The following is a 21,788-nucleotide window of genomic DNA, read 5'->3' as shown; positions in this document are numbered from 1 at the left end:
CCTGATTGTCCACATCTGATAACGACTATTTTTCCAATTCATCGGATGTATGCTATGAAACAGTGCCGCATGGCATATTCAGCAGACCGAAGATCGTCGACTCGAAAATTTTATGTTTTCGTCATGCAACCTTGGAACAACGTTGCCAAATTATCAATGTATCAGCTATCACTAGAGTGCAATCTAAGAACGAAAACGGGAGGATCATAAATTTTTGTTGCCTTTCAAGTGGCACAATCAGTTATGGTTTATTTTGGTTATGTTGCATTGGTTCGAACTGGAATTAACAAAGCAGATATTCGTGATAATGAACTCCCTCATGGAAATATAACGCCTTTATACTAAAGAACCAACTAATGCCATTGTATTGCGGCTTAAGAAAGCAATAAATATGCAGCAAGACTCTGGTGAAACCCACTAATGCAAAACGCACAATCTTGTCAGGAGACTGCGGTGCAAATAGAATTCCTCGTTATAACAAAGTCACTTTCCAGAATACCTCCTAATGCTCACTTTTTCCCGGGCGAATGAAAGCAAATGCAAAGTCAGCTTATTCAAATAGGATCACACCTAAAAGTACGCCAAAAAGCAGATAACAGCACATAAACCGCCCCCGTACAGTTGCCGTCACTCGTCGTCGGAACGGAATTCCTGATGAAAGTGCTCGTTTAGCAGCAGCCACAGCCGTGTCCTTGATTCGGCGAAGTTGGAAATCGGTGGCAATAAAATGTTAGATTCTAAATTCGAGATTCCTGTTTCGTCCCGAGTGATTTGGTTGTGCATGTGTTGCAAATATTGGCAGAAGAGGTTTGTGGCTAAATTTCACAATACTGCTAATCAGTCCACCAAGATGATGCAATCGAAACTTTATTGCACCATGACCGCGTTGAAGTTCGTCCTCCGAAACTGGACTAACACAACTATAAATCTTTAAGCAAACTACATTTATGAAATAATTTTCTGATACGCTACATTAGCAACAAGTGTTGTCTGGTTTTAAGTGAAACACTTTTCTTTGGTTTACAAAACTTCACGAGCAGAAAACACAATTAAAAACCAGTCACGTTCCCTAATGTACTTGTAATGAAACTTGAACAACAGAAAACTATTGCCATCAGGTTCCGTAGATCACTATCTCGCTGTTGGTGGCACTCCCACACACGTGCCCGACGCGAGAACGGAAAACAAGGTGGAAGCTATATTTCGGCTGACGGCAAGTAAATGGGGTGCAAAATTTTGTTGTTCTTCTGTCTGAAACTAAGAGCGAACAAATAAAACGGCGCCTGCTCTGAATGGAAATTCGATTCACGATAAACAAAACTCCGGCGGATCTAAAGCGCTGTTTGTTCCGGCCAACAAGTGGCTCGTGCTCATCTACCACCGTTCTCAGAGCCTACCACCACCCTGGCTGCTGGCAGGATCAACACCGTGAAAACGGAACTGGTGGTGCACACATGACTTCGTGTGGTTTCACAGGAAAATCTGTTCCTAAAGGCTCCCCGCGGATTCACTGATGGGAGTCAGGTTTGGATGAATTCATGTAAAAAAAAGCTATTTTCCATCACGTGAAATTGAAAACGAGTTGTAATGCGTAGTAGTCGGCGCTATTCAAATTTTATGTAGATAAAGCTGGAAGATTAGAAAAGATTGTAAAGATATAAAAAGCGGTTCTAGTGCTCAAAGCAAAGCTTAGGAAATGGGTACGAATTAAAGAAATTTTAAAAATACCAAATAATAATAAATTTACGTTGAACACTGGTAGCGACTTGAGTTACCAAAAATTTCGGTTCTATGCAATCTGTAATGATGCTTCCGACTGTAATGCTAAGTAAGGTGGGATTGTGGAACTTCTATAACGTGACCAAAGTTTCGGGTGCCATGTTTTGTTTTCTATAACTACGCTTGGCTGGTGAAAAGCCAGCACGGAAAGCTACACCACACGAGCTTTTGCGGTAGCACATGATGAAATCCTGCCAGTGCAGTGTGGAGATGAGTATTTGGGTGGAACATGTCACGGAGTGAATGAAAGCAAATTCGCAGCGTCCTGTTGGGGTAGATTTGTTCTGATTCGTATTATATAAAACGTATAAAAGATTCAATTTGCCATAAAGGAGATAGGCTCAAAGATGTTCTCTATTATTACTAAAACCCAAAATATGATATGAATGTACATCATAAATTTGCACTCAAATTTTGAAACCCAGCTCATTGAAGTTACTGTTGAGTTTATCGACGTAGAAAAACTGAATGCATAATCCTTTTCTTGTTCGAAGCATGCCAGTCTTGCAAAGGACGAAGGCACTCGATCTTCTACTTGCGTTCGTATGCCGAAAGCTATTTAATTGTGTCCTTACTTGCTGATGACCAGAGATGAGACTTTAAAATAGACATAGAGACATGGCTGGTTTTGTATGCAAAACGGTTGTATACACTTTGGCTTTAGAGAACACGGAAATAATCGCATTGCAAGTGGAAGGCTAAGAGAGAATAAGGAAGCTTTCATGATGAACGTAAAGTGGATTACAGATAAAACATGTGCAACAACTATGACAGCATGTGTGTTTCAGATATGAAGCTCATGCAACAAAGGTCCAACGTTATGGTTATCGGTAAAAGAGGGTCAGTTTGCTCTCACAATTAAAATGTTATATTTATTAGGATGAACATTATGCGAATAATGATGATCAGCTTAGACCCTATCTAGTATTTAATGACGTAATTTGCACCTAGTTCTGGCAGTAATGTCTTATGGTGGTAGTTTTTATTGCGCCGTGTGTTACTTACGATACCACAGAATATTCTCGATTTCTCGGGTGAATTTTTTTCATTTGCCAAAGAAATTTTTAAATGCTTTTTCAAAATATTCCACCAATGAGTTTATGCTGCAAGAATATGATCAATAATGTTCAAATCATCAAAGAAGCTGCATGCGACGGGATTTAGAGACAACACCAAACACCGTCCAGCTTGATTTTGCCGGAAAGATATCTTTCACCTGCACCTTCAGCCGCTCCTTTTGGATGACTGCCTACTGCTTAGCGGCCAATGATTGGCCTCAACTAACATTTTCGCATAAAAATACCTATTTCGGCCGAATGCTTCACCATGCCAGTTACTCTGACCTTCCGGTCCAATGTGCGAATTTTCCTCTTCAGTTTCTGCTGCCAGAACCAGGCTTCCGTTCGACGAGTTTCTTTAGAAGAAGGAGCATGTTGTGAATGCCGGATCGCCTTTATCCGGTAGACTAGAAATGACACACGAAGTCCAGCTTTTTCGCTCCAAGGTGGAGTTGGCAGTACGAACAAGGTAACCAGCGTAGTTGCTTGACTGTTTTCGCCCATGGCTGCAGCAAATAAACGAAAAATGTAACGCTATGTATCTCTTGCACATAACACGGTTGCTATGATTACCACGGGCTACGGGTTGGTTGATGTTTGGATAATGCGTAAAACAGTCCCCATAGTGGTCCTTAGCCTCTTATTTGTTTATTTGTTTATTTGTAAAAAAAATCATCGGACACAAGGTGGTCTTCATGATATAAACACATATGACAGTAAATACATACAATAGTACAATTACAAATTTATCATCTACGAGAGAGTCGTCGTTGAAAATTATTAGGCGTCATGTTGAAATCGAACCAACCATAGAGTTCGTTAAACCGCATTGCCATAAATCGGATAGGGTCGTACAGTCCGTAGTTTGCATTCCGTCCCTGCAGGTGCAGGAAATACCTGGTTCTGAGGGGTCGTTCAGGAGCATACAGATTTAGTTGGCTCAGAAGAGCGGGGCTGTCAATATCTCCTAGTAGCAATCTAGCCAGTAACGTGGCTTGAGCGTTGGCACGTCTTCTTTCAAGAGTCTCCAAGTTAAGCAGACGGCAGCGTTCCTCATTTGGCGGAAGGTTTCTGGGATCGCGCCATGGAAGACTGCGCAAAGCATACCGTAGAAATTTTTTCTGCACTGCTTCGATTCTAGTGATCCAAATTTGTTGATATGGACACCAGATCACTGATCCGAATTCCAAAACAGACCTTACAAGTGCATAGTACAAAGATCGAAAACAGTACGGGTCACGGTACTCCTTGGCGATTTTAAAAATAAATCCAAGTTGCTTATTGGCTCTGGAGATAATGTCGTTGTAGTGTATACGGAAGGTTAGTGCGCTATCCAAGACGACACCAAGATCACGAATGTGATAGACGCGTTGTAACAAATGTCCTGCCATGTTGTAGCTAAAAGCTATGGGCTTATTTTTACGATGAAACGAGATGGCGAAGCACTTTGAGATGCTGACGGTAAGCATGTTATTCGAGCACCAATCTTCAAATTTATCCACAAGGCGTTGCAGTTCAATGCAGTCGGAGTCCCTTTTAATTGCTTTAAAGATTTTTACATCGTCAGCATAGAAAGATCGACAGCCAGGTGGCAGAAGAGCTGATAGTTCGTTTATAAAAAGAGAAAAGAGCAAGGGTCCAAGGTTGCTCCCCTGTGGCACGCCAGAGATGTTGTTGAACGAGTCGGAGACCTCTGATCCGATCTTCACACTTAGCCTACGGTGTGTTAGGTACGAACGTAGCCACTTGCAGAACGGTGCGGAAACTCCCAGCTTCTCCAGCCTAGCAAGGAGGATGCCGTGATCCACCCGATCAAACGCAGCTTTCAGGTCCGTATACACTGCATCAATTTGCACCCCTTCATTCATGTTGCGCAGGCAGAACAGGACGAAATCGACGAGATTCGTGGAAACTGAACGTTTTGGAAAAAAACCATGCTGGTCTGAGGAAATGTAGTGTTGGCAGCTAGCGAACAAAGTGTCGTTCACGATTATCTCGAGAACTTTAGAACTTGAGCATAACGATGTAATCCCTCGATAGTTTTGTACGCTGCGCTTATCACCCTTCTTGTGTACAGGGAACATTACTGATTCTTTCCATAGAGTAGGGAACTTACACTGCTGAATTGAAGCATTGAACAACAGTGAGAGAGGTCTAGCGAGTACAGTAGAACACTTTTTCAGGATACAAGATGGAATTCCGTCAGGTCCGGCCACTAACGAATATTTTAATTTTCCGATGGCAGTTTTCACAATCTCCTCCGTTACACGAAAGACGTTGAGGTTGATGACTTCGTTAGGTGTGTTTCTAACAGCATAAGCAATTTGTTCTGAGGAAGCAAGAGCACGATTAAAAGCCTGCTTGAAGTGAGTAGCAAAGAGGTTGCATTTATCGCGAGCAACATTGGCTTTACGATCGTCCAGAAACAGATCAACAGGTAGGCCGCCTTTGTTTTTCTTAGAGTTGACAAATGACCAAAATTTCTTCGGATTTCTGCGGAGGTATCCTTGCATTCGTAGAGTATACTGCTTATACAAAGAACGGTTGTACGCTCGAAAATCACTACAGGCACGGTTAAAGTTTCGCTTGGTGGCTTGGCAGCGTGATCTTTGAAATGCGCGTAGAGCAGAGGATCTAGCACGTTTCAATCGACGGAGATGCGCGTTTCCCCATGGAGGCTTGCGAGCGGGTCAGCGTGTGGGAACGAAATCGGTGATCAAACTGTTTAAAGTTCGAATGAATTGTTCAACAGCCGTGTCAACATCAGGATATAGTAACAGGGATTGCCAGTCGATCTGCGCAATTGCAGTGGCTAAGCCATTAGAATCGATTCTATGGAAATCTAAATCGATGCTGTCGATAACGTCCTCAAACGCGACAGGGATCGGCAAACTGAATGTAACCTCAAGAGCGGGGTGATCGGCATCAAGCGTGATAATAGGATCGGCCGCCACGGTAACCGAGCAAAGTTGTATGGCTGGATCATTGGCAAGTATCAGATCTAACAAGCGATTATTCCTGTTTATTACTGGATTAATTTGCGTCAGGCCGTGGAAACAGAAACCATCTAAAAGCGCGGTGCAGCAACTCCTATCCCTACCTCCACGTGGTACCAGCCGGAATACGAGCAACCTTAGCGGAGATCGGGTAACCAACCCCGGTGGAAACTAAGGTCGTGTAGCAACAAGTAAGGAGGCACGGTGTGTCTCGACACTTTAAGATGGCAGCCCCATCCTGAGACTCCGTAGCGTAGGCCTTGGTACGGCTACCTATCTAAACCCTAAAAACTGAAATGAGTCAAGAAAATTTTACTCGGAATATTCGGCATGGACAAAGGCGACGAAATTAGGACATGGAATGGAAACTTGGTACCTGGAATTGCAGATCGCTAAATTTCGTTGGTGGCGACAGCACGATTAGTTAGAACCCCGAAAGTTTGGTATCGTGGCACTGCAGGAGATCTATCGCAAAGGTGAGAAGGTGTGAAGGATCCGTGGCGGCAAGGCCCAATTTTTCCAGAGCGATGAAGCGACCAACGAGTTGGAAATGGGCTTCGTAGTGTTGGGCAAAATGCAGGAATGCGATCAACGAAAGGATGTGCGTGTTGAGTATAAGAGGCCGTTTGCTCAACTACACCTTCATAAACGTGAATTGTCCACACGAGAAGGAAGCGTTCTATACGCAGTCGAAGGCAACGTACGGCAGCTACTCACGACGGGACATCAAGATCGTCATCGGGGATTTGAACGGCCGCGTCGGCAGGGAAGCAATATATAGACCGGTGATCGGGACCCATAGCCTGCACACCGACGGGAACGATAACGGCCAGCGGTGCGTGCCAGGTTTATATCTCGCGACAAAGGCACCCTCCTCGGTTAAACATTCGGCAGCTAAACAACCCGCCAGTTTCCAAAAACTATGCGCGCGTACTGGATGAAGCACTGCCTTCCTCTGTGAAGCTTGATGCTTCAACCCTCGAAAACGGATGGAGTAGGATACGCTTGGCCGTCAACTAGGCCGCAACCGCGGTGCTAGGAGTGGAAACCTCGAGTGCACGAAATGATTGGTTTGACGGGGAATGCCAACAACCGATAGAGAGGAAAAAAAGAGCTTGGAAAAATTATCTAAACATATCCACGAGGGAGAATTTGGCTAAGTATCGACGAGCACAGAATGATTTAACCACGATCCTGAGGAGGAAAATATGCCAGAGATGCCACAGGAGGACAGAGATCGTGAGGAGCTGGAACAACTATTCCGGGCTAATGACACGCGCAAGTTTTACGAGAAATGAACCAAACTCGTAAGGGCTACACACTTAAACCTGACATGTGTAGGGATGAGGGAGGGGATCTAATCACCAACGAGCGTGAGGTGGTCGACAGGTGGAAGTAGTATTTCGATGAGCACCTCAACGGCGAAATAGCAGCAGGATACGCAATGGAAGTGCCTACAAACGACAACAGCGTGCCGGCTCTCGATCTCTAGGAGATCCGGCGAGAAATCCGTCAGCTGAAGAATAATAGAGCCGCTGGGAAAGACCGACTGTCGAGAGTATAACGTGCCCACGCATCATATTTTCGTGGATTTCAGGGCAGCATACGATACAGTTGAACGAGAACAGCTATGGCAGATAATACACGAGTACGGTTTTCCGGACAAACTGACGCGGCTGATCAAAGCTACTCTGGAACGAGTGATGTACTACGTGCACGTTTTGGGGACACTCTCGAGTCCTTTCGAATCGCGCAGAGGGTTGCGGTAAGGGGATGGACTGTCCTGTATGCTATTCAATATCGCTATTGCAGGTGTGATCCGGCGAGCGGGCATCGAAACGAGAGGAACGATCTTCAGCAAGAGTAGCCAACTCCTAGCCTTCGACCTCGACATCATTACTAGAAACCTTGGGACGCTGGTGGTGATGAGCTGGAAGTAGTTGATGAGTTCGTATGTTTGGGATCTCTACAGGCACTGCTTGGAGAGAATCCCATCGTTCACCTGGCGAAAGTTGGGAGACTACGGTGGGCCGGCCACGGCGCAAGGATGCCGGGCGACTGTGCAGTGAAATCCGTTCTCTTCATGAACCCCACCGGCACCAGGAATAGAGGGGCCCGACGTGCTAGATGGCTCGACCAGGTTGAAGCCGACTTGCGTGTGTCGAGACGCGCAACGAATTGGCGACGAGTAGCCCAGGACCGAGTACAATGGAGAGGGATTCTTGATACGGCAAGAGTCACCCCGGCTCTCGGCTGAATAAGTAAGTAAGTATGACACTGGAAGTAACATCAATAACGATACACTTGAATTTCCCTAGATCTCACCTAGTTTTACCCAGCGTAGTGTATCTGTAATAATCGCTCGACAAAATCATAACTTTTAAATTTGTTTTACTGAAGAAAACATACAAAAAGACAGATTGTTTCAATACTGCAAGTCTTTTCCATAGTTCAATTTTCCGTACCACTCTCTAGGATCCACAATTCATGTACAGACACATAATTCAACTGTAGTCACCTTAAGGCAAACCCTTTCCATAGAGAAAAGACATCTGCTCAAGGGTGAGTCTCGGGAAACTTTATAGAACATTATATTGAAATGAAGTGTATGATACGAAAATAGTTCACAAATTACTTATAAATTTCATTTTCAATTTTATTCGGACATAAGATATCATAATTATTTGAACTAAAATAGACACATTATACAAATCATTTGGACGTCTATTCCCTGTGGTCATACCGTCAGCCCGTGTTTGCATGAGACTGTGCTTCCCCCGAGCTATGTATTTTGTGGAATATCTTCACACCACTACACATCGTAGCTATTATCTAAATTCTTCCCGTCATGCATCAGAGCGAAGTGAAACCTTTTTCCTGCTTGATGTTAATATACGTGTCTGTATGTGTGCATGTGGTATTGTGAGCAGAGTTGCCATTTTGGAATCTGTGTTTCTAGTTTAAAAATCTGTGAAAATCTGTAAAACTATCGAAAAAAATCTGTTACTAAATCTGTGTTACATAATTATGCTCACATGAAGAAAAATTAGCATTTTAATGTTTTTGGACAATATGGTTCATTCAATATCATCCATACGCTTCGTAAATTTTGTTTTTGATGTGCAGTAATTTCGGTTTTGTAACTTTACCTCCCGATTTTTTGTGCCATTTTGTTTCCAGTGATAAAATTGATAAACTTTTCTTCAACATGTAGCATATCTGTGAAAATCTGTGATTTTCAAAAATATCTGTCATCTGTGATCACAGATTCTGTGCTTTAAAATGACGAAAACATCTGTGATTTTACAGAAAAATCTGCGAAAATGGCAACTCTGATTGTGAGAACCGGCAGTTGCACTTTTGGTAGCGCGAAATTCATCCTCCACGGATAGAACACTTCATCAGCTAATGTGGTGGCGAAATTGGTTGGATTTGGACTGGAAGGCAAATTAGAATGCATAGCGGAAAATGTGCTGTATCCGGTGGTATGAAACATTTTCTAGATTACATTATTATTACACAGGTATTGAACTAAATGCGTTTTCAACCTGTGAGATTACAATAAGCAGGACTGTTTCAATGTTGGTGTTTTCACCATATCATTTATCAAATTACCATAAGCCCCTGAGATGAAAGCTAGTCTCCAAATTTAAATTAAAGGGTGTTAAAGTGCTAAACAAACTACCCCAACTTCGTGTGACCGCTTGGATGCCAAATTGAAACATGATAATAAATGAACAACAATTTTATTTCAGTTATCCTTTCTGTACGTGGCAAAGAGAAGTACAATGGAGAAAAGCGATTGTCAACGGATGCTTTCCCCAGGCCATTGCAATGGCACCAGCAGAATAGACTAAGTACCGTAATTATGAACATCACAAACAAACGTTGAGGAAGTAATTTTGCACTGCTGGTAGTATGGTGACATATTCTGCACTATTTTCAGCAACATCATGGCTCCAGGCAGAGAGGGTTGTGAACGAAATAGAGTTTACATTCCGGCACTATAATTTATGTTGTTATAATTTGATTGGACTCTAGAGCAAAAGTGGAGAAGATTTTCGAACCGATGAAGATTGTGACGTTCCACACACTTCTGATGGATGCAAATGTTAACACCTTTCGTGTAACATCTTGGAAGTTCAGATTCTTCCGATCAACTATGCCACGTGTGCTACGAGCTACGACCCTAGTTTTCCCGCATGCTCTGTCAATAAATGCGACGATAGAGAGGAAGAAATGATACTGGAGGCGAACCGTCAGAGCTATTCGATGTCCTTCAGTGCAGAACGAGTAACTTTTATCATTCCGTTCCAGCCAGACGGACATAATTTAATTTCTGCGTGCCGTTACTGCTGCCGGGAATGGTACAGAGTTTACTCTTCTGCGTCCTCCCTTGTGAATACTGTTTGGTACGTATAGAAGCTCCACAGAAAAGGAACAGCTGTTGTAAGACTTTGCGGGACAACGAAATTTTCCCACAAATTCTAAGCCAATTGGAACGTTGCAGCGACAGAGCGATTAAATGCGCCGGTTCTGTACTAACAAATCGGAATCCAGTGCTAATACACCTTGCAAAAGGCATTTTCCCTTCGGGAACTGGGTATTGGCCTTGCCAGCGTTGCTGATATTGTTCAGGGTTTTGCGTGAGAAAAAAAGAAAGGGAAGTATTTTTGCTTTTGTCAACACTCACGCGTTGACAGTTCGGCACGAGATTTCCTGTAAGTGCGAGCAGCCTTCGAAATCTCTTTCAACGCTGGCAAGGCCAATTGATCTTCATTATTAACAATTTTAATTCAAATAGGAATATATTCTAGCGTTGGATGTCATCCGGTGTAAATAGAGATTTAAAGCTTAATGAAATTGTGGAACGATGGTAGAGCAGCATGATTGTGAAGATTTGCAACAATGTGCTATGTGTGACGCCAGAATAAAACCAAATTGGATGAAAATTTTTCTAATCACGAGTACTAGCATTAAGAATAAAGCATGTACGAAAGCGAACGTCTGTTTTGTAAATATGAACAAAGTTATATCCGTACGAATTGTATTTTGAAAAATGCTTCGTGCATCATACGAAAGTACGAAAAAGCTCACGATAAAAATAGTATAATACCGACACCTATCGGAAAATAGCGAAAGTCCCATTATTGCAACAACTCTTATGGGAGATTAACAGGGGAATCTGCTGACTCGTCGGTATGTTTAATCGAGCGTCTAGACCTGACTAAGCTGGTTATTTAGTAGGGCGACAAATTAGGTCAGCTCTACAGAATCAGACGAAATAGGTTGACTATCGCGAAATCACGTAATCACGTTTATTGATTTTGTTCAATGATAATACACTCAACCCCCGCTAATATGAAAAACAGCTCGTTCAGATTGGGCGAGTTCATTTTTAATCTGAATATTTGGTAACTCTATTCATTTTCACATACGCGCAAGACGCTCACCCTATAAACTTGTTGTTTTGATTTGACGAAAACAAACGTTTTGAAAACATTTCAAACATATGCGAATTCTAAACATTCGGTTTGTAGAAGACGAAATGGGCTCGGCAGTTTCGACTAAAATGGTCTATTTTGAGTGCTGGAGAGAGGTAAATTGCATATGAGCTATATTGCCAAAGCTCCTGAGCGTGAGGAAACGCATTAAATTTTATTGCTTTTTTTTAATTTACCGGTCAACGTTAACGTCAATTGTGTGTGACGCTTGATCGGGTTTTAATGTGAACGCAATCATACCACCGGGGTACAGATTAAAAGTGTTCAGATTAAAGAAGGTCATACCAACGGGGGTACACGGTAGATTAAATTCCCTAATGACACAATCCAGCATAGCGGAACACCACGAGGACCCGACTTTCATTGAAATTTCGCTCCAGCTAGTAAACATTACGTATTCGACTAAGTTGGTAAATAAGATTTAGATTATGCCAGTTAAATGTACTTTCTAACGTAGTATTTACTTTTGATTTAGATTGTTATTTACATTTCGGAACGCGACACCATCGCAGAAATAATAATAATGTCAGTTGAAATATGCAGTTTTAAATGCCGATTTCTTGGTGTACAAGAGCGTGGAATGTGGAAATTATCAGTACCGTCATTCGTGGCGTGATTGTGCCAAAAAGCATATGTTTTTGTTCTTTAGCTCAGTATACACACAGTTTAGGAACTAAGTTGATTTCAAACCTGTCAATATATACTAAATTGTTCAATTAACAACTATCGTAGAGATGGTTACAATGAAACCTAATTTTACTGGAAGAGAATGAGCTTTGGCACAATCTCACCCCTTCTAGGGGGTGACATTGTGCCAAAAACTTAAAGTTAAGCTAAAACCCTAAACAGTGCAAATTAGCATGTTTATAAGCAATACACATCCATATCAGTATAAAGTAGTTCACACGGGGCCGCCCATTAACTAAGTGGACTATTAGGGGCAGGGGGCGGCCAAAAACAACGCATCATACAAAAAGTTTGAACGAAAATAACCCGGGAAGGTATGAAATAACTAAAAATGAGTTCGTAGTCAATGGAATGCCTTTAACAAGGGTTAACAAGGGGATATATGGAGGGCGTGTATCCTAAGGGGGCATACCTATTTGATCATTTAACAAAAGTAACCATTACTTTGTTCGAGAACATGTGGCCCATCACACCCCCTCCCCTCTCCTTAAAACTGGCAGTTTATACAGGGTAGAATATATTCGTCTTATATTAAAGTGTTTATTCAAAGCATCTGAAATTCCAAAGAAAAAGTAAAAATTAGTTTAAATTATTTAGCAGACCTATGTTGCTATTTGCTCCAAAATGGATGATGCAATCTAATCTGTCAAAATATGTGCGCAATAGTAAAGAATGTGAGTGTACTGGTGTATACTGACGTATTTTTGTTGTGTATGTGAAATCCACAAATTGAATCGATCATTATGGCTTGGCACAATCTCACCCCCGTGAAGCTCGAAAATTACAAAGTTTGGAAAAATATTATTTTCGTAATCAAAGCTTATCCAACGCATAATAGTCTTTCAATACATTGTAAATGTTTAGTTTATATACCTTCAAAATAGCACGTCGATGCGATTTCTTGTTTGGGTTGGTTTATGCGGGACATTGTTTAGAAGCGTTTTTTCCGCGTATTTTTGATCGCGAACTTTGAAACCCTGTTTAGGCTAAATAGTTTGCTAATATTATCTGTATTCCATTCTAAGTTATGAATAAATATGTTATGTTCATCATCATTTTGAATTTAGGTCACCAGTTTCGGTAGTTATAATAAATTTCCAAAAATAAACATTTTTGGTTATGGCACAATCTCACCCCCGTGGCACGATCTCACCCTAGATGGCGGTAGTGGAAATTATCATTAGGTAGATTTGAACGTGTATAAAGATTGAACCGGGAAAATCCTATGGCTAATTCGTATTAACGTTGAGCTGGCGAGAGGGCCATGGCCAACGTATATTAAAATTGAGCCAGGAAGAGACCATGGCCAACGCAAATTACAATTGAGACAGGGAAAGCCAGTTCCTTGGTCAAACCAAAAAAGGGTTGAGGCAGGCAAAATCCATAGCCAAACTGAGGTTGAATTGGGAGAAGTCCTTATCAAACATTTGTTAGGGTTAAGTCTGGAAAAGCCCTTGATCAACACCTACGAAGATTGGGTCAATATGAGTCTAGGACCCCTACTTGTCTTAAAAGTGTGTTTGTGGTGGTTGAAATCACTAAAACGTTGGATAGGTGGAATATAATAACCTGAGAGAGAGAGAGGAGCTACCCGGTTCACAGTGACAGTTCATGCCCGGATTTCACTGACAGTTTGATGCACAAAAACAATCCCAGCTGGCTCCACTCTCTCAGATAATAACCATGACTTCAGGAAGGAAAGGTTCATATACGTATAATATCAATGTCAAGATATTGTAGATATTGAGACGATTATGCGTGTCCTAACAGAGTTTTTAAGACAAGTATTATTTTCTATTATAGGTTGTCACATTACAAAATGGAGAGCGATTTCTTTAGAGGATATGTGTGAGAGTTATCGAATTTCAATATAACAAACAAGAATAATATGACGACTGCACCAACAATTTAATTAATTTATAATTCACCAAGAATATTATCATATTATTCATTTTACGCAGGGGGAGGATGTGGTATCCTGGCATTCATACCATATTAGAGGATTTACATGGAATGTGTAATGTGTGTTGCTTACAAATTATTTGGATACTTGCCGGTAGCGTATTACTGGTGTACAGTGCTGTATGTGGATGTCGTATGCTTTATCAAACCCCTTTGAAACAGGTAGGATAGTTCGACAAGGCTAAATAGTGTTTCCTACCTTCTGTTTAACATCACACTAAAAGGTGTTGCTAAACGAACGGAAAGACATTCCAGGTTGTTGCTGAGCAGTATACCAATTTGAAACGTGAAACAGATGAAGTAGGATGAGGGGTAAATAACCAAAAGCATAAGCATAGGATACCGCCCATAGAATACCACTAGAAAAAGCATACATGAGATAGCACGCTATTCCTCATTGTGCAACTATCAGGTCCCTGAATGCTGATCAATACCGACGCCGGCACACGTCCGAATGCGGGTCCTGGTGGGATGGGAAAGAGTGTTAGTTCACTACTTGTTGCTACTAAAGACCAGGGAATCCTCTGCCTCTTCACAAGCGTTTCGGGAAAGGAATTGCTGTTAGTAATAGGGGGGAGCTAGATAACGATCTTAATGGATAATGTAATCTATCGAAAGCTAGGCGCGTTTTCGGTGTGGTTTCATTAAAACGTCTGCGAAATCACTTAGCACAGTCTAACTCGGATATTCGATTATTTTAATCGATTACATGGTATAGATATCGTAAACTGCTTCGTCCATCGCGATAAATGAGCTACTTATTCATGTTTGCACACGATGTGTTGTTTTAAAATATCATCGAGACATATTGGACATATTCTTCTTGTATGACGCAAATGTATTGGTAGCGAAAGTTATCATGCATTGTTTATTCCTCAGTCACTATATCCACAATATCACTATATTACGCGCGCGAGACTGTGAAATCATCGTGAGTTTATTGCATCGACAAGGAAAACGATCCGAGAACGAGAACGAGTTCGAAAGCCGCCTGCCCGAAACATCACGACATCGCTCATAGAATCGAATGCATGGTGATAAAAGCAACTCTCCCCGATCATACTACGCAATCACCACGAACTATATCAATATCAATATATCAATGATGTAATACGCAAATGAAAAATCAAATGCTAAGGCGCCTAATGAATTAAAATACTGGTGTAAGTTCAGTAGGTATTCCTCTTCGTTCTAATAAGAATGAAACACAGATAATAGGAAATATCACAGTAAAAGCACTCACACATACACATACTAACGCATTCTTTTGATAAGCTGTATTGTATTGCTCAACCCAAAACACTGGAATTCAGCACTATTTGCATCGGATATCACTATATTTGACTAGTAATACATGGTGCTCTATTCGTGATTACACCTGCGTCCACATGGCACTGCACTAAATTTCACGAAAAACGCGATTCAATTTGGAGCACTCGCGACCACAACCACACTCTCAATTCCGCAATCCCTCGAAGACACTCAATAGGTAGAATGCGGATTCAAAATACAGTCTGATGATCGTTCAAAAAGCACAAGTTAAATGCGGAAAGCGTACGCATTCACGTAGTCACATTCAACTTGCGATCCCTTTTCAAGCCCTGACCACGATAAACAGCTACGATAACTTCTCATTGTCCTAACTTCCATGCAATAGTGACAAACTTTCATCATTTCATGTCGCAACATTTTGAAGTAGGAACAATATCTTTGTGTCGTGTGTGTTCGTGATTTTTGATTCCCTGGTAGTACTAGTAATATTTACACTTTGCGCAGTTTTCAATGCGAGAAGCTTTTTGTTTTGCCTTTGCTCTCTCTTAGTACAGACGGTTAGAAGAGCAATCTGCACCTTGTGGCATCTGCTCATTGAGGAGTAAAACAACACTCAAAAAAATCAGCACGTCAAGTTTACGTTAAAACATAGGTAATTCTCATCCATCACACTTTTCATGTAACATTCACGTGAATTGTTGATAACTCGCACTCATACTAACCAGGTTACGTGCAATCATGGTAAATTTTATCAATTTTCCCATTAACTAGTACATGAAGTTCACGTAAGTTGCTGTAGAGAATTTTACATGATTTTTCAGGTGGATGCGACGTGTCGATTTTTTTGAGTGAATGTTAACGATTTGAATACACTGAAGTCGCGTTTAACGCGGCTTTTTTTTACGTGGTTTGGTTTTTGCGCGACTATTTGTACGCAAATTTTGGAATTTACGCAGTTTTTTTTACGCGAATTTCGGAATTTACGCGGTTTTCGCTCAATCAGTCTATTTTTTCGCGCAATGTTGAAATCTACAATTTTTTTACGCGAATTTTTGTTTTTTTACGCGAATTTTGGAATTTACGCGATTTTGATTTACGCGGAACGTATCCTTCGCGTAAAAAGCGACTTGAGTGTACATCGATGCGTTTCATACTAGCGAATGGTGGATATGGCAACATTTGATTTCCGTACCATTGTTTCTTGACACGGATCTGTTTGTTTCGCTTCTACCCCTATTGCAATCTCAGTAGCTGCCGACAACAAACCGTGTTTTTCTCATTTTCACAGAGCATGAGCAAAGTCAGAACATGCGAGAGGTACTTCTCTGGAGCACTGAATGCAGAGACTGACCATGGTGACTCAGTAGCTCACGAATACTTGTCATCATTAAACCAGCGACACACGTTTCACGTAATCAGTGAGTGTCGTTGGTTTATTAATGCGAGTTATTGTGTGACATGGCCAGTCTCTCAACTCAGTTCACTATACTTCTCTTTGCGTTTCGATCTTTTTCTCTGCAGTTCTGCGCATAATGATGAAGCGAAAAGCTATACTTTGTGCACAATAAGTGAGAAACAACCGTACTCTTCGGCGAACCCAGTATTTAGAAGGTCACTAAACCTGGAATGGTACGATGGGCGAGACATGTCGTGAGAATGCCGGAAAACCACTCCGCAAAAATCCTAGTTGGCCGTGAAGGAAGATGCATAGTGACATGTCATATCAGCTACGGGTTTTACACACAATGATGTTTTCGAAAAACTATGTTGTAGCGTTATTTAAGATTTTCAAAATACTACCTTTCTCGATCGCACCAACGCTATTTGATGCTTGCGCTGCTTCGGCCATAAAGAATTTTCATAAGAGTTAGTGGTCACAATGGAAAAAAGAACTTGAAGCCATGTGGCACGTCCTGTTCTAGGGATAGCCGAGCTCAATAACTTCTACGACAGCTTTTTGGTTGACAAAATGGGGATTACCCAATACACAGGTATTGTCGTAACAATTGAAGTAATATATTTTTGACAAAAATAATACTTTTCATATACATGTACTTGGAAAATTTTTACGCTACAGTCCTATGTTAAGTGAATTCTGTTTACCCAACGTGTATTTTTTCAACAAACTAAAATGAAATAAATATCCACGTGAAGAGAAAAACAATTTTACTCGTGGAGTTCTCCTTTGCTTCAGTGAAACCGAGAATTTTATAAATAGGGTACGGGAGGGTATTTTCAGCAGGTTTCTAAATTCAGCCTATTTGTCTTTTCGTTCGCCAATAAAAGTACATTGCCGACATACAATTTTGATATGTTATAACTATTTTCTCAAAACTGTAAGTAATCTACTATTTTTTATTTAAAGAATGTCAAAACCACCTGTTCTCCCACTAGAACTAGGCCATAGGCTGAAAAAATAGATGCCATCGCTTATTGGGCCGAAAATACCCTCCCGTGCCCTACGGGCAATTCGGACGACGGTGCAGTTTCGTTTGTTCGCTGCCGGACGTGGAAAGATCGAATCACGTTGTCCGAACTATTGACGCTATGGCATGCTGCCATTAGTGCCTGCTTCGTAATGGAGGCTGTATTCGAATAAATTACCCGCAATTTTCGATTATGTTTCTCGCTATGGGACCCCGGAGTAGCCAATCGGGAAAACGAACCATTGCCATAATGGACGTGTGTTGGTTCAGCTGGATGTTCTCTATTCATGGATGATCGGGCGACAGTCGTTCTCTAAAGTGGGATATATGTATTTGCAGTATATTTTCAGTCGTTTCTTGTTCGGTTGTTTATTACTTATTGGCAAGAGTTTAATGTTTTTAAGCTATATTTTACATTTATAGATTGATTACTAAAATATACAATCAGGTTTTACTGTCCTAGTTGCTAGATTTGTGATGCTTAAAAATGTGTAATAATTTATTGTCATTCTTAATGCCGCAGATGCAGTTGACGGAAGCCCTTATTCGTCTAGGTCTAAACGTGATAATTTTAGTCAGATATTATTTTCAAAATTTAATTTCAATTCAAACACACATTCTTTCAATGTGATGGGAGCATTTGGACCTCAATACTTGGGTTCTTACGATTCACTTAGCTTGAGCTTTTAGATATTTTACAAATTAGAATCTCTATACACTAAACGTCAACATTAAACACAGTAGAATACAACCAGAAATACCCAGTCTCGTTTCATTGTTTTGTTTTTTGCTGTCCTTCTGCCATGAGCTGCAGCTTTCAGCAGGTAATGCAAAGCAACCGCTTCCAGAGGGGCCGCTTTCGGTCGAATTCTCGCGCCTGCAGTGCATCCCAGATGGCGGTGTCGAAAACTTCTTTGATTCGTTCCTGTAAGCAGTAGAAAAGGAAAGCGTTAGGATTTTTGGAAAAATAAATGGTAATGTGAGTAATGTGAGTAATAGGGCAAATGCATTATATTGCGCCCCCTAGAATTCAATTTGCAATGAATTTGAAAGTTGCGACGTTAGCCGTTTTTACATAGAAATAGTCAAATTTAGTTATGTTCAGGATTTCAGGACTTTAATATGAATGAATAAGACTCGCCTGTTCTTTTTTGCGCAATATTGTTCAACTATCTGTAACCCCCGCGCATCGCCTCGCGTCTGATTGACAGCAAATTGGTGGTACGCTATGTAACGCTAACGCTATGTAACTCTATGAAGTGCAACTACGTTACTTTTGCTCGTCTTGAATGTAATTTGCTATGATTGGTTTGAGTCTTTGCTTAATGTGGGCGATTATTACCACGAAAATACATATCGCGCCCCTCGTTTTGGTGACAGACATAAGCCTCTTATATTTATGATGATATGATTTTCGAACCACATTTGACTTAGTGCTACCATACATTTCCAGGGATTGTCGTTATCACAACATTAGGTTGCATATTTTCTGGAGTTTGTAATGGAATAACCCATATGATTTTGTGAAATTATCACTCGCAATAATTCAGTTGTCGTGCTAATTTTCGCCCCCTTTTAAAGGCAATAAAAACTCTCTAAAATTCACTATGCATTTCAAAATGTTTTTGTGTTTTTGGGTGTTTCAAAAAATATGATAGTTAAAATGTATCATATAAAACATTATTTTGTACTCATCCCCAGCATTTCAAAATAAGTTTTTCACATCCGAAGAAAATTGTTGTTTTCAATGGCAGCATTTTAAAGTTCAAAATTTCATCATAAATAATCTACGAAATTTTACGCAATTGATGTAAAATGAAAATAGATTTCATGTTTTGAAAGGAGACATACATTTCTTATGATTCCTAAAGGTTGAGATATATAGTAAAAGCAACTTTGCAACCTGGGCGGCGAAGATCGGTAAGGGGGCGAAGGCTAATGCATCTCCGCTATATCTTTCAATTAGACAAATGGTTGTTATCAAAATTTGAACGTTAGAATGAGTTTCAGTAGCGTCATATAATGATATTACGACTATTGGTTTAAATTTCTGATTGAAGGAGAGTTTTAAAAATTAAACATCTGAATTTAAAATATAACCTTCGGATTTGATCCGTGATTTATCGTAGAGATGGTCGGGTATGAAAATTTGAATACCCGGACCCGACCCGTACCCGATCAAGAAAAAAATTAAAAACCCGTACCCGACCCGAACCCGCAAATTTATCATTTTTGATACCCGAACCCGACCGCAACCCGTCGGGTACGGGACGGGCCCGGGTACCCGACCATCTTTAGTGTTAAATGTGGTCAATAGAGATACCCGACCCGACGCGTACCCGGTTTCAAAAACAAAAATTAAGAACCCGTACCCGACCCGAACCCGCAAATTATTTTTTTTCAATACCCGAACCCGACCCGAACCCGGCAGGTACGGGTACGGGTGCGGGTTTCGGGCAAATTTTCCGCTATCCGACCATCTCTAATTTATCGGTCATTGCATCAGGTTACTGCAACTGTTATTACCGAAAATTCGTAATTATTTTATTTGGCATAGTTGTTGACATAATATTTAAGCACCAAGAAACTGAACTAAAGGGGGTGCTTCAAAACCATTCTTAGAATTTGGCTCTTAAACACTTTGATGCAGTAACCTGTTAAGGACTGCTGATTGAGAAAATTGGCCACTCAAATGTTCGGTTTTGTGGGTAAAACTGGGAGAATATTAAAATTCGCAAGCGAAAGCGTGAATAGTGTCCAACGCTTTGCAACCTCTACCATTCAATTCGAGATGTCGCAAACCAGCTGGGAATGTCGTCTACAATACACACCTTTACCTATTACGAGCTGAACTGCCGACTTACAATAAGGTAATGAGTCCAAATCGCTACGATAAACAAAACGAGACGGTCAAAACACATTCCCTATAGCTGCACACGACAAAAATGGAGCCAGTGGAGTACCTGGCCAGGGCGTAATCAACCCTTACCGGGTCAAGAGAGGCTCTGATGCAGTGGACATTTCTTCTCCCTCCCATTCGTGGGACTTTTTATGGATCACAAATGTTGAAAAAAAAAACAAAGTTTCAGATACCGGGTGTTTTATAATGCCTGAGCTATTCGAGTCGGAGGTCTTCGTTGGATCGAATAGGAAGTACTGGAAGAAAACTTCAACCTCGATAGCGATTTACTGTATGGAGGACTTTCAGTCTCTTTGCTGATCCCGAGTTCGTCTAAAACGAATGTGAAGAGTTGTACGGACAGTCCTCCCGATCCGGCGGCGCGGCCAGATGTCCATGGAACACCAACGTCGTCTCGTATTGCGCTCTAGCGGCTCTTCAGTGTACAGAAAAGGCAGCTCAAGCTGTATCTCAGCAAGGGATACACACAGGAGGAGGACAGGAAATAGGCCCTTCGTTCTGTTAACCATTAAACGCAACCTCTCTGGCTTATCACCGCTTCTGTTTCTCATCGTTATGGATGAGATATTAGTTGGAGCAATTGACAGTAGACCAAATCGAGGATTGCCTTGGAATCCTCTAACGATGGAGCAGCTAAATGACCTCGACCTAGCCGACGACATTGTCTTGCTCGCACAACGCCGAAACGATATGCAGAGCAAGTTAGATAACCTCTCCGAGAGCTCCCAGGCAGCAGGTCTCACAGTCAATGTAGCGAAAACTAAGTCTATGGTAGTGAACACTGACAATTCCACCAACTTCACAGTAGCGGGACAACGAGTTAAGCAGGTAGACGCCTTTCAATAGTTTGGTAGCCAGACAATGCCCGATGGTGGCACCAAGACTGATATAGCCACACGGATCAGGAAGGCCAGGGGTGCCTTTGCAGGTCTGCGAAGCATTTGGCACTCAAACGAGATCACTCTAACTACGAAAACCTGAGTCTTTAATTCAAACGTTAAATCCGTACTGCTGTATGCCTGCGAAACGTGGTGCGTCTCAGCGGAGACAACGCAAAAACTGCAGGTATTCATTAACCGGTGTCTGAGATACATCATTCGTGCCTGGTGGCCTGATTGCTGGATATCCAATGAGGAACTCCATCGTCGGTGTCATCAACGGCCGATAGCCACAGAAATTCGCGA

At 41.4% G+C, this 21,788-nt stretch overlaps 1 protein-coding gene across 1 annotated transcript in view; it reads right to left on the bottom strand.

Annotated features, from left to right (window-relative positions):
• Positions 1 to 18,023: 18,023 nt before the first annotated feature.
• LOC128733127 (uncharacterized) overlaps positions 18,024 to 21,788 on the bottom strand; it is a 142,189-nt gene continuing 138,424 nt past the window's right edge. Inside the window, exon 7 of the mRNA XM_053826754.1 lies at positions 18,024 to 18,609. Within this exon, the coding sequence (XP_053682729.1) occupies positions 18,502 to 18,609 (108 nt within the window). The 3' untranslated portion in view covers positions 18,024 to 18,501. The remainder of the gene's footprint in view (positions 18,610 to 21,788) is intronic.

Source organism: Sabethes cyaneus, chromosome 1, assembly GCF_943734655.1.
Source record: "Sabethes cyaneus chromosome 1, idSabCyanKW18_F2, whole genome shotgun sequence".
Lineage (NCBI taxonomy): Eukaryota > Metazoa > Arthropoda > Insecta > Diptera > Culicidae > Sabethes > Sabethes cyaneus.
The sequence above is the reverse complement of the archived record's forward strand: the minus strand, read 5'-3'. Positions and strand labels throughout refer to the sequence as shown.